The sequence below is a fragment of the Argiope bruennichi genome, chromosome 11 (genome assembly GCF_947563725.1).
Source record: "Argiope bruennichi chromosome 11, qqArgBrue1.1, whole genome shotgun sequence".
NCBI classification, from domain to species: domain Eukaryota; kingdom Metazoa; phylum Arthropoda; class Arachnida; order Araneae; family Araneidae; genus Argiope; species Argiope bruennichi.
The window spans coordinates 26,448,535-26,462,566 of NC_079161.1; the positions used below are offsets into that span (position 1 = coordinate 26,448,535).

General features: G+C 33.5%; 1 protein-coding gene across 2 annotated transcripts in view; it reads right to left on the reverse strand.

Annotated features, from left to right (window-relative positions):
- Window positions 1-14,032, reverse strand: part of LOC129956986 (ATP-binding cassette sub-family C member 3-like) — a 98,096-nt gene that overhangs the window by 11,695 nt on the left and 72,369 nt on the right. For both annotated transcript variants that reach the window (XM_056069079.1, XM_056069080.1), the window contains exons 19-26: window positions 11,446-11,527; window positions 9,412-9,507; window positions 9,219-9,330; window positions 7,330-7,474; window positions 5,133-5,298; window positions 2,071-2,270; window positions 1,864-1,990; window positions 721-825 (exon numbers count right to left, since the gene is read on the reverse strand). In XM_056069079.1, coding sequence (XP_055925054.1) covers window positions 721-825; window positions 1,864-1,990; window positions 2,071-2,270; window positions 5,133-5,298; window positions 7,330-7,474; window positions 9,219-9,330; window positions 9,412-9,507; window positions 11,446-11,527 — 1,033 coding nt within the window. The remainder of the gene's footprint in view (window positions 1-720; window positions 826-1,863; window positions 1,991-2,070; window positions 2,271-5,132; window positions 5,299-7,329; window positions 7,475-9,218; window positions 9,331-9,411; window positions 9,508-11,445; window positions 11,528-14,032) is intronic.

Below are 14,032 nucleotides of genomic sequence, written 5' to 3' on the forward strand. Positions count from 1 at the left end.
TTTGTGTAGGATAGTAGGAATTAATAGACTCAGCAAAGCAAAAAACATCGAGTGAAATAAGGGCGATGCTAAAGGTGGTGGAAACTATTGCATCGTACGTTGAGAAGCATCATCCTGATAAGGCAGTATCTGTGCTAGCTACAACTTCATTTAACGATACTGCACTGCCACCATTTCACCAAATCTTACAGCGCAGCAGAAGATAAATTTTTTAGAAAATTTCCTTGTAAAAAAACATTAATTATAAATTACATTACTATACGTTTGATTTTTTTTTCGAAATGGAATGCTTTGTTTTGTTTTGAATGGTTCCTATTGGGAAAAAAAATGTTTTGTTTAACAAGTATTAAAATTTAGAAACGAAGCATATTCGTTAAGCGAGGCTCCATTTACTACTAGAAGGCTTGGATAAGATTTTGGATGAATGCTGTCCAGAATTGAGATTTAAAAATACCGTTGAGGCTCAAGTTTGTGAGAATCGCAAGGCTTCTTTGAAATTGTACATACATTGCTGAATCGACGCATCCAAAATTGTATTATAGTGGATATTAAAGTATTTAAAATAAGGAATAAAAACTAAAGAATCCATTTCCAACCCACTTTTTTATTTTATGTTTGAAGTACAGTATTCAAATATGATTTACTTTTTTATGGCACTTTGTGGCGCGATAATTAATTGCAAAATAAAGAAACAAACAAAAAAAGCATTCATCCACAAACCTCAGGCGTTATATTCGAATATTCTCGAATTCTATGAAGAGATGCCATTGTTTCTTCTGTCACTGCAACGACGATTGGAATCAAACTGACCAGTTTATTCGATAGCTGGAAAAAAAAAAAGGTCATTTTAAAACTGCGCAGAAGCAATTACTGCCGTTGCATCAAAAATGAACACAGACTTCTTAAGTTTTTAAGAGATACATTATTGTATAAGCGTCTTTTACGTATAAGTGTTGGTATTCTTTTCTTAAACGGTCTGCCATGATTCTAAAACGTATTGAAGTAGTATTAGAGTTTTAATTCTAGCATATTACAGACAGTCCTAAAATTATATAATCAGAAAATTCTTTAAAAAATTGCAAATTGCAATTGGATTGTTAAACGATTAGTGGGATAAGCAATCTTTTAAGATAAATGTTTCAACAAGGATGGCAACACTGTTGAAAAATAGCATAGGCATTGCATTTCATTATGCAATAAAAGTGTTATTCTAATAGTAATTTCTCTTTTTGTTTTAATTTCTTATCGGAATTAAGTTCTTAAATACTCCTAGTAATATTTAGGTGCAAACACACTTTTTCTACCTGTAACTGTACACCGCTTTTTATGAAATACTGTAATTCCATAAGCTACTTTTGCATGGCCAGGTTAGCTTGGTTGGTAGGGTGTTGGATTCGCATTCCTCAAATTCGCATCCCTCCAATCTCGCCATGTGCATAGTGGTTGGTGTCCGTATAAATCTGTCGTAGCCCCAAAGTCCTCCAAGTCGAAACAATACCATTGAGGGCACTGGATCAGAGGGGATCATTCTCTGATTCAGGTCTAAATTTCGATTTGTGGATAAGTAAATGAAGGTCACCTCGTTAAAAGGGTTGTGAGTAGCTAAGAAGTACTCATGGCTCTAGATGGTGTTACTTAAACAAGAGACGCTAAAACTGGGCTTAAAATCTCTGACTTTATCAGCGGGCTTGTCTATGACAAGTGCCTTAAACAACAATATTGTTGTAACTAAAACCGCCCATTTTGGGACCCACAATTTTAATAGAATCGAAATTGTGGTACTAATCAAATCTAGACAATTAATGTAATTAGGTTAATTTCCCCCTGTTTGCCAAATAAAAAGTATGCACAGCTTACACTTACACTTATCGCATAAAACATGGTTAATCCAACGTGTGCAGGACTCAGAGACGATTTGTATGCCACAGAAAGCAAAGCAGTTGCAAACACAACTACGTTCGCCAAAAATTGAAGACGGATGTCAAACCACCTGAAAAACATTTGAATGGGGAAATTATCTAAAGGAAATCTACATCAATTGTGGATATGCGTCTTTTTGAATTGTCTCACCTGTCCAGCTGTTCTGAAGCGAGTATTACTCTGGAGTTACTGTCCGTGACCTCGTCGTGAAAACGGGCAAATTCATCTTGGCATCTGTGAGTGCGTATGGTCATTCCTGCCACTAGGGAATCGATGGAGCTCTGATACACCCGATGATATGTCTGGTTATGGAGGGCCTGGAATCGTCGCTTACAAGTCATATAGAAGCGCTGTAAAATTATGATTATTAATTTTCATATTACTGGTGGGTAAAATCTTAAAACAACCAACCTGAGTGGTTTCCTCAAAACTTTCTTATCCCAAAGAACGCCTTGCATGGCACTGACGTGCAATAATTAAGAAGCATTAGACTTTGGCTTGGATTTAGCATTTTTACTGAATCTATTTTGTCATCCTTGGCGAGATTTTCGGCGATTAATTCTTGGCATGCGGTTAACAGTGAAGCGGTATGTGATGTGCTACGATAAGAACCTGGGACCTAGTGGTTCGCAGTCCAGTAACTAAACCATTATACCAAAACGATCGTTCGGGTAGAAGAGTTGTTAACTGGCTTCTATGCTATTCACCACAGTACTCTCCCTCCAGTGAGTCGAACGATATGGCTGTTGAGTGGTGATATATTGAGTAGCTGTTGTCTAAATGGGTCTGTACCCAATTGATTAGCGCTAAGCGTTATGGCGAGCGTGTGTGGGTGCTGATGCGCCAAGTGTGTCTGACGGATTTGGGTTGCTACTTCACGTGAGTCTGACCATTTTGGTTGCGGGTAGATGGCGCCACAACAGCTGTACGAAGGTTGAAAGTTCATCGTCCGAGGTCACCAATGAAGCGGTATGTGATGTGCTAGGATAGAACCTGACACCTTATGGTTCGCAGTCTAGTAACTAAACCATTATACCAAAACGATCGTTCGAGTAGAAGAGTTGTTAACTGGCTTATATGCTATTCCCCACAACAGTATCGGAAAATCGAATTTGTGTTTTAGACGCGTTTTTTTCAACCGATTGAAACAAAAATTTGACACAAAACTACATTTGTAGTTATAAAATGCCATACCAAATTTGATACATTTCTTTGCTCTTTTGGGCTATTTCGTTTACATGTTTCTGAATATACAGACCTAGAGATGGTGAGCGTCTTGTCGGCTTAGGCCCAAAATGTGATAGTTATCGAAATTATAGACTTTAAGGTGTACGTATACTAGAAGATTTTTTTTAACTTTAAAAATCCTGTTTTTTTACAGTAGGTCATTAATATATGTTTAAACTCATTTCAGTGAGAAAAACTATACTACACTAATTATTAATTAATTAAATAATATTTAATGAGCTAATTAGGCTATTTTTTGAAACATGACATCTTAAATTCTAATTTTTACAGACACGCAATTCTAGCTGGAAGTGATGCCTAACATGAGTCTTCATGTTGTCTGCCTCAATCAAGTTATAAAAATGTATAGTTTTTTTAAACAATTTTTTCATCAACGATAAATAGAAAAAGCGAAATTTTTTTCTGTCATTTTAACTTTTAAATAGCTATTAAAATTTATTTCTATAAATATAACTTTGATTGAGGCACAAAACATCCGCTATTTCATACAGATTATTTTGATATATAAATCACTGTATTTGGTTCATTTCTTGTTGAGTTATGATTGTTTGAATGAGGCAAATTAATGGAAAAATATCATTCTTCATAAAATGAGTTTTAAAAACACCGTATCTAGAGTTTTTAATGAAAGCACCTCAAGAAAAATAATTATAACTCGAGAAATATTTCGAATATTGGCATCATCTTGAAAGCTAAGCATCGTTTGAAAGCTAAAGAATCAGAGAACATTATTAAGCAACAAAAAAATATTCGATATTTTGAACGATTTTCGAAGTTTCAAGTGTGTACGTACACCTTAAATCTGTGTACCTAGTTTTATCTATATAGCTATAGCAAATTTTCAAGAAACAGACCTTATCAAAATAGAGAAGAAAAAAAAAGAAGTAAATTCTGTTTCGATTTTTAAGCATCTTAGAATTAAATACTTTTGCTTTCTAACATTTAAATGTCTCTCTGTTATCAAAAAAACTTTAATTTTAGAAACTGATAATTTAGTTTTTAGTAATTGATGAAAAATTAATGGTAGAAGTTCATGTAATTTGAAGCCATTTAAATTTGCCTTTAATAATAAATATATTTATAATTTCTTATTACTAGAAAAATGCATAATTATATGGCGAGTGAACAAAAACCCCATAAAAGTCACAATGTGATTCCAGGGAGTTGGTGAACAGTGCGAGTAAGGGAGTATACCATTCCCATTCCCCCGGGGGGGGCACCTCGAAATGAGGATGAGATGCTTCTGGCATGGTGATTGGATTTCGCCACCCTGGAGGGTACACTAATTGGTGGGGGATCTGACTCCCCCCATCGATGACGGGACGTACTTCCTTCGGGGAGGGTTGTACCGTGGCCGGTGACGGCCCTTAGGACTCAACTACAGTTCCCGCCAATGTTGCTGCTGTGGCGGTCCGGTCATTCAGTTTTTATGATTTAAATCCGTGTGCCTTCGTGGCGGGTCGGAGAGATAGATGGCTGACTTACCCTTCCTAACTCTGGAGTATTTCTTGTCAGCAGATATTATTATAAAAAAGTTTTTAACAGATTATTTACAGTGAACATAAATCAAATAAAAACATTTGCTGCACTTCTTAACAAAGAGGTTATTTTCGTTGCTTTCTCTGTCCTTAAGAATTACTAATAGTATTTCGATCAGTTCTTTAAGTGTAAGGGATAGGGTAGTTTAGTTTAGTTATATTAGCGTCCCGTTTTTAAAAGCTATTTTGAGACGGATCTCGTTATTTTGAACCGTGGTAAGATGAGGAGGACGACATCTGGGCTGGCACCACCTCTCGAAACTTCTACACCACACCAACGGGAGAACGTGCAAAAATATTTTCTTTCACAACTACCAAGCAACGATGTCATTGAAAAAAATAGCAGATAACACTCAATTCAAAATTACACAAATAAATATTCTTTGTATCAAAAGAACTATAAACAGAACTGCAAATCCAACTTACTATAAGGAAAAAACAGAGAATACAAAGTGCAGTAAGAACGATGAGAAAAAAAGGATGAATCGCTGTTATGACGATAGAGGAGCCAAAAATTCCCACCATCAACATAAAAGTCATCAGAAGTACGTTCGGCATGTGGTCGTCCACTATCTTGAGATCGTCTCGAAATCTAGAAGAAATGAATAGAACAATATTTTACTACTAATTCCTTTATTATCTATCTATGTATATGTAATGATATATCTTAATCTAATTAAAAACTTAATTAGTTTTCTTTTATTTTAATTTAACTCTTATTAACTTCATTCTAAAATGTACTTTTATTTCCTGATCCAATTCCCACTTCTTTTTAATTTAATTAATTCAACACACGCTTTATAAAACTGCTTAATTCAGCAGGTTTCGGCACTCCAAGTGAAGGGATAAAAATCCTTAATATTTACTATATTCTTTCAAAGATACCTAAATTTCTCTTTCCTAAGTCTATACACACACATAAAGCGAATGTATGTCGCACAGAAGTCGCTTTTATTATTTATTACCGAATGACATCTGTCAAATGCAAACAAAACATCATATAACTTTCAGATTATTCACTAAGCTAATTAATGGAGCTGCAAAACATTTTTAGAAATGCTCTGGACAGTGCCCGCCGTATCACCAAAAAAGTCTATTCGGTCAGAGGAAAGAAGATAAAAAAGAAATCATCAAGAAATATGTTTCAAACAGAAAATTTAACTAAGCGCTTAAACATCGTCTAATGGGTATTTTCTAAAACTTGGTTATGGAAATTGTTGCTCAAATCTTCCGAAACAATTATCTTACAGAGATGATCTTCATATTACCTTAAGTCTAAAAAAAAATTCACATTTTCAATGATGCCAATTTCATTACTGTACAATTTTTCCTTCATTTTAATGTTATTTTTAATGGAATTTGTTATTCAGTCAAATCAATGTCTTGTAAATATTATGATGGAATTCAAATTCAATCGTCAAAACATCCAGCCGCCTGTTTTTAACTTTTAAGTAAGATTTTCGCTTCCTCTTTTATTTCGTAATATATGCACTTTTTGATTTATTGAAACTGACTTATTTGAATTCATGTTTTTCAATCATACCACATAGCAAGGTAAAATTCCCGAGGGAAAAAAATGCATGTTATTGTTACGAATCTGTGAGGCGGCTTCCCAGCATAGTCGGTTCCATAGGAGGTCCCAGAGCTTGGCGACAAACTTGGCGATCATTTGGAGCATTGGCGACGAATTTGGCGACTTTGGCGCCAAAATAGATTATACCCGAAACATCGAGAATTTTCCCGATCCGTCGAGTAGGAACGGAGATACGCCTCGAATGTTCCTGATTGGTTGAAAGGCGTCTAGCCGCGCCTCCTGAGACCTATAAAAGGAAGCAGCCGCAGCTGCCGGGCAGTCGTGAACCGGAGCGGTGAATTGAGGAGAAGTCGGAAGCGACAGAGCAGAGTAGTGGTGAGTCGAGTGGTGAATTGAGTAGTCGGAAGCGACAGAGAAGAGTCATCGTGGACCAGTGAACAGTGAATTGAGTCGCGAACCAGTGGAGTCGAAGAGTGGTCGGAAGCGACGGAGAAGAGTTCGTCTTCCAGGGACTAGCGGAGCAGCGACGGAGTAGAGCTGATGTGTATACTGTTGTATGCTGCACGTCTCGGCTGAAGATAATCGTCTTCTGTGCTGTATATAGTTGTCGTCTTTGTGCTGTCCTGTATGTCTTCGTGTAAATAAACGTCGTTGTTTCATTTTCTACTGCCGCCTGCTGATTGAGTGTTCTCCACACCATATAACTCCCACTATCCAAACGAACCCCCGGAAATTTCGTAACATTATATTAGTTATTTAACTGCCTAAAAAAATCAATTCAAGTCGCCAATAATTTTATTGAAATGTGATTTTCACAATTAAATAAATCACAAATGGTGTTGGAAAATAGGAAGATACGATTTTTTTAATCTGATACAGCGTGGACAAAAAAAAATTTATTAATACATGAAAAATAGATTATGTATCAAATCTAATACGCAGTGAAGGGTTAAGATTGCCTGCTAATGTACACACCTGCATAAACTTCAGCGCATATTGTTTGTAATGGGAAGTTCTATCACTGTCAAGCTGCTTTAGATAAATAACTGATTTGTAAATTTTAAAAAATAAATCTGACAACATTTTTACCTCTTCACTATGGTGTTCAGCGAAGTGGTGTTGAAAAATGACATTGGGGCACGCAAAACGCTCCGAAGCATCGACTTATGAAAGTTTACTGCAAATCTCTTGGCCATAAAAGACCCGAAACCAAATACAGTGATAAGTATAAAACCTATAAAAGAAAAAAGAACACTTACCGATGTGAAAATGAAATCATACAACCAATTTTTAAGAAATGTATTAATTTAACTAGAGACATATTTGGAATCAATATATTATCGACGTCTCAACAATTATTTCACTATCTCGTATACATAGTATAGAGAAAGTATATTAATGGTCGATAAAATTCGAACTTGAGATTTGACGATCTCCACGGTTTAGAACTCCCTGAGCTCGAAATACACATTGTTGGAGAATGCCCAACTGTCTGTCTGTCTGTGACAAAGATAATTCAAAAACGCTTTGAATTAGATAGACGGTTGACATAGTCTTTACACCAAATTTGCAGATTTCTGTCAAACTTCAAGCAAAATCTGTTCAGAGAAAGTCTGTATATCCAGCTGTTCGAATATAAGTTAACACAATAATTGCAAAACGAAGAGAACTAGATGAAGAAATTTCGTTACACAGATTTAACATCAATAGTATAGATACCTATCGAGTTTTGAATCAAATCCTACTAGGGTTGACCGGTCTGTACTTTCAGAAACATGTAAAAGCCATAACTTAAATATACAATGACTTAAATTTAGTGTGCGATTTATGACTAAAATTGTACTTTTGTATCAAATTTTGATTTTAATCGGCTGTGAAAAATGTGTCTAAAAAACAAATTTGATTGTTGGACACTATTAACCGCAAGCCAAGGATTAATCGCCAAAAGTCCACCAAAGACAACACGATAGATTCAGTAAAAATGATAAATGCACGACAAAGATTAATATGTATGTTTTTATTTATCGCTCTTATTTTTATACTGACAATGCACGGGGAATGATTGTCTTGGCATTTGACGCACGCTCTTTGATTGAACCAAAATGTATGAATGGATTTTATGGAGTTCAAAAGAGAGAATAAAAATAACAAGCAATTTATTAAAAAGAACAATGATTAAAAAACGCATCGTAAAATCAGATAAAACAACAGAACAAAAAAGAGAGTTACAAATAGAACTGTAATTACAATAACAGCCTATAATGTTATGAATATTAATAAAAGTGCATTTCAATATCTGCTTTTATACGTATTTACAAAATTAGAACTAAACGTTCGCTTTTACAAGTAGTAACAAAATTGACCGAATATTGACGGTTGCTATGGTGATGGCGATGGCGAAGATTACGGAGCGCCATCTCTCGGTAAGTTAAAACAATCTGAAATTTTTAATGTTTTTGAATTGTTGCTCGCATTGCTGTACTGGCAATGCGGATGGGCACGAAAAATTGTCATATCTTTATTCCATGCTGTTTGATTTAATGAAGTTCATAAGAGCGAATAAAAAGAAAAAAGAGATTTATTAAAAACGACAACGATTTAAAAAAGCATATTAAAATCAGAGAAAAAACAACAGAACAAAAAAAAAAGACAATTACAAATATAACTGTAATTACAATAACAGCCCGATAATTTTATGATCATTAATAAAATTTCGTTTAAATATCTGCCTTTATAAATATGAACAAAATTACAACTAAATGTCTGCTTTTATCAATATTAACAAAATTGGCTGAATGCTCCCAATTGCAAGACGATGACGCTGGCGAACATTACGTGGCGCCATCTCTCGATAAGATTCAATAGCCTGAAATTTTTCATATTTTTGTCACCGTATAGCAATACTGACAATGCAAATGAGTGCGAAAGATTGTCATAGTTCTCATTAAACAATAGAAATACCATCAAAAACAACTTACACTGTCCAAACTGCAAACAGCCGTAAATAACTTTCCGTGAGTAGTACCATTCCTTATAAGGCTTCTCACCAACGTCTTTGCTCCACTGGATCAACCAAACACTAGAGCCGATCTGTATATTTTATGAACAAATTTTAACTAAAATACAGAATTTAATAGGGGTAACTATTAATAACAAGCAGAGTGCACTCACATCAAGAGATAGGTATGCCACAAATACCAGGAAAAACAGAAGAGATCCTCTCAATGATCCATATAGAAAATATGTCCTTACATTCCTCAGTTTTACCTGCCAAAAATGAAAAATAATAAAAGAGGAAATTCAAATCTCGTTTGAAATAACGCAGCATGACTATGTTTTAAACCCGCTTCGTTTGTCTTTATTTTATTTTAAAAATTTATTATTAATTGTAACAATGATAACGTGCATGGAAAAAATATATTTAATACAGCAAAAAATGCGTGTATAAAGGCAGCAATTCTAAAGAATAAAAAGTATTGTTGAAAGGAAAGTTTAAAATATTTTTTCGAAGTTTATTAAAATTATATCAAAATTACACGGAGATAAAATTTTTAACTTTAAAATGATATAATAATAAATTTTGCAGAAAAATATACTCCGCTAGAGAAAAAAATTTTTAACATTTCAATTAATTATTAATTAATTGAAATGAATAATTTCAATTAAGGCGGGATGGCTTCACATGCAGAACAGACGTATTGCTTCAGTTGTTCAATTGTTTCTGGATTGTGGCGGTTCACCTGATCTTTCAAGTGTCCTCACAGAAAGAAGTCGCAGGGGTTCATGCCTAGCGATTTCAAAATTTTTCAAATAGATCCTTTATTGTATCGCTTTTCGACTCTTTGGTTACATTAAACTTTCGTTGAAAACTTCGTCTTGTTGCAACAACACTGTGTTCTACGCGGAGGAATTCCAACACCAGAAAAATCCTTTGTTCTAAGGAATAAACCATTTTTTCACAACAAACTTGCAGTCTGTGAACAGCACACGCTTAAAGCAGAAAGACGACCTACAGAATGGCGAACTCAGACTGCGTTTGCTTCTAAATCTTTCAAATCGCCTGCAGCGCCATCTGTTGTTGTAAATTGTAACTAATTTCGCAAGTTTGTCTGAAAATTTACTGCTGGCCCAAGCATGTTGCAACAAACGGTATATTTCTATCGCTTCCCGTTTAGTTTTTATTGATTTTTGAAATATACCGGTCATTTCTGAAACCCGATAAAATGACTATGCTGAATGTAGTGAGACATGTTACAGCTGCCCCAGCGGTGAAATAAGGAAGTTACGAAAATGAAGGAGAACGAGCAAAAAAATGTATCTAGAAAAATGTGCTTATGCCATAATAAAAACGTAGGGAAAAGTTTCATGGAAATATGTGTAAAATGTGCGGAGATATTTGAGATTTAAATTATGAACTTTCCAAAACTTGAAGAAACGTTCGTGCTAAAATTTGAAATGAACTCAGCAAACTACTAAAAATTACCGCCACTCCGTTAGCAAATATAGGCGCATGACTTCCATGGTATTATTTCCCTCAATTTTAAATACATGTGCATTCCATCATTCGTCCTCTGCACATTTTGTTTGATTTACCCCTTCTTATTGTCGTTGTTTCTTATGGCACTTGCCATGGACAAGCCCGCCGTTCGAAGGCAGCCGATTTATTCATGAGGGGGAGCGCCTCTTGTTTCAACAGTCGCGCCATCTAGGGCCAAGAGAATGACTTAGCTACACACGCGTCACAACACTTTTTACGGTTCGGACTTCATTCACTCAACCACAGATCGTAATTTAGACCTGAATCAGAGAACGATCACCCCTGGTCCAGTGCCCCCTAGTGGTATTACTAATGCGCGTCAGCCACCAAGCACGCGGGGAATCTTCGGCCGGCGGGGTTCGACCTCGCAACGTAAGGGACGCGAATCCGACGCTCTACCAACCAGGCTATCCCGGCCCTTTACTCCTTCTTTAATTCCTTTAGAGACAAAAGAAACGCATCTACCGGTTTTTATTTGTGCAAAAAAATAATTGCACTTTTTTTATGTTCAATTTAACCGTAAATTGTTCTATGATTTCAGAATCGTCATGCAAAAATAATAGCATTTTAAGCTGTTTGGGTTTTTTTTTTTTTTTTTTTTTATGTTCTGAAAAGTTCATTTTAATAACTTCACAATGCTTAAGAAAAATACGTTTCGTTTAACATACTCCATTTATTTCCACTTTCTCATCATCATAGTCTTCCTTAACATCCACTTCTTCACTGCTGGCGTTTATCCTAAGATATGCACTGTAAATAACATTGAGTATGAGTTAAAACTGTTTGAAATAAATTTTTAGGACATGCATTACACATTATTGTGAGATAAAGTAAATATTCTAAGTCAAAACGAATTCGTGTTGAATAAAGAACAAATAAATTCTAAATATATTGTTCAGGTTGAAATTATAATATTTTTTTTTCAATCTTAGTTGAAATGGAATAGGCATTCAAATTATTGTCTTTGATTGCAATTGATTTGATTATAATTGAATTTATTGTCTTTGTCATCTACCATACGCATACCAATTCAAAATGACGCGACTTTTTAAAAAGAAGATTTCGGTTACATTATAAGGAGAAAAATTGCGCCAATCTCATTTTTTAAGTAAAAAAATTTTTAAATCTGCTTTAAAACACACACTGCATAGCAATTTTGAAGTAAAACTTTCCCTTCCGCTTTTAATGCGTAATATATACACTTTTAAATCGGCACGTGTTGCTATTTACTTATATCAATTAAATTCATAATTTTTGGTCTAATCAAATAAAAAGGCGAATTTTTTTTTAAAAAAATTATTCATTTCACATTAATATTTAATAGGCTCAAAAGTTAATAATCAGGGCGAACAAGCTAGTTGTCAAGGGCGGCTAGTAATACAAATTTTGTCTTTCAACAAATTGGAGCTCCATTTCTTTGAATTTTGGATGTTCGCAGCCTACCTAAATGAGGAGTTTTTACAATGTTGAATTGAACGCGCAAGTAACACTTGTTTACATGGGCATTAAAATGCTGGGATCTTAGCAAATGTGATTTCTTTTTATGAAATTAAGCCAAAAAATTTATTTGTAAGCTCCCATTGTCGAAAAAAAAAAATGCATCAGTGCTGCATGAAACACTATTGACGACTTAAAACTTGGCTCTGTTTACAAAAAATTCGCAAATCGAACATTTATAACTAAAAAAAAAAAATAATTGAAATGGATTTTCTTTATTTTTACATATTACTGATTATACTCTGCATAATAGTTTTGGAAAATATAAATGTTTAATATCCAGTCATTAATATGTTATCCTGGGTATATGTACATTGCTTTTCCACGTTTTTGCAGAGTTTATATTTAACTGTGTTTTGGAATGTGTTTGAAATCGTTCACAAAATAAATAAATAAATAAAACAAAATAAATAACATTTTAAAAAATCATCATTCCAAATTTCAAGTACACACCAAATCTCTAAAAAAGAAATCCTTTCAATTATAGAACTAAGCATTAATGCAAACAATTACTTTTGGTAATAAACGTAAATAAAATCGTTGAATCCAAAATTATGATTTCCACCTTCAATCAATTACGGCCAGCAAGATTTCTTCTAAATTAGGATAACTGATATTAAAAATCAGAATGATTTCGTAAACTTTTTAAAATACATTTAGATTTCTAAAAAAAGTTTTATGCACCCTGAAAATTATTTTAAGTACTAAGAGGTTTCGAAAACCTATGATACTTTCGTTGTATGAAGTTTGAAAAAAAATATTGAAGTACATACGAGAGCACATAAAAGTAATGGAACACAATTTAATTTGTAGTAAATAAATCTTTCGTTATAATCATGGCATAAAGACAATTTTAAACAATAAATAGATTTAATAAAGAAATTTTTAAAAGCTCTTTTTTAAATTAGTAAATTAATAACTCGAATTTTTTATTGGAATTGTTTTCTTTAATCTTTTTAATCATAAATTTACGATGATCAGTATTATTAAATTGTGAAATTATTATTTTTTTTTTTTTCAGATTCTCAATTCAGGTATCGTAACCAGTATGAAATCGAAAATTTTACTATATTAATTACTAAATTTTGCTATAAAAACTGATATGTCTTGAAAACGTTTTCATTGGCAGATTAAAATGAAAAATATTATTTTCTCGAAAATATAGATGGCAGCACGATATCAAAAAAATATGAATGCCATTTGTAAGTAAACAAGAATTATGACTAAATTATTAATATATTTTAATTTTTGATCAATGTTCAGAGTATCGTCCTTTTTTTAAAAAAAGATATTCGTTGTGAGTTAGTTTATTTATAAAAGTTTCTCATGACATCACTCTCTTAAATTTTGTTTTTACTTTACTTTATTTATTTTTAAATAAATAACATGTTTTTCTACTTAATATTATTATAACAAATATTTTTCAGTTTTCTCTGCTTTTTATATATCTTATAATTAGAAATTTTATGAGTTTTCGAAATCATTTATCTCACATTCACAACAAAGTGGTGCTATTTATATTGTATTACAATAGATATTCTATAATACGACAACTAAGGGAAAGGAACCTACCGTATTACAGAGAGTGTCCGGATAATACAGACATCAATCACTAGAATTATACAATGATATATTTTTCTATGTGTAGGAAACGAGTTAACGTTATGTTAAGGGAAAAATATGCTAATATATGTGTTAAATACGAACATGTTCAACCAGAAAGTACTAAAGGAGGGGGGGAATTGCGAAGAATGACTG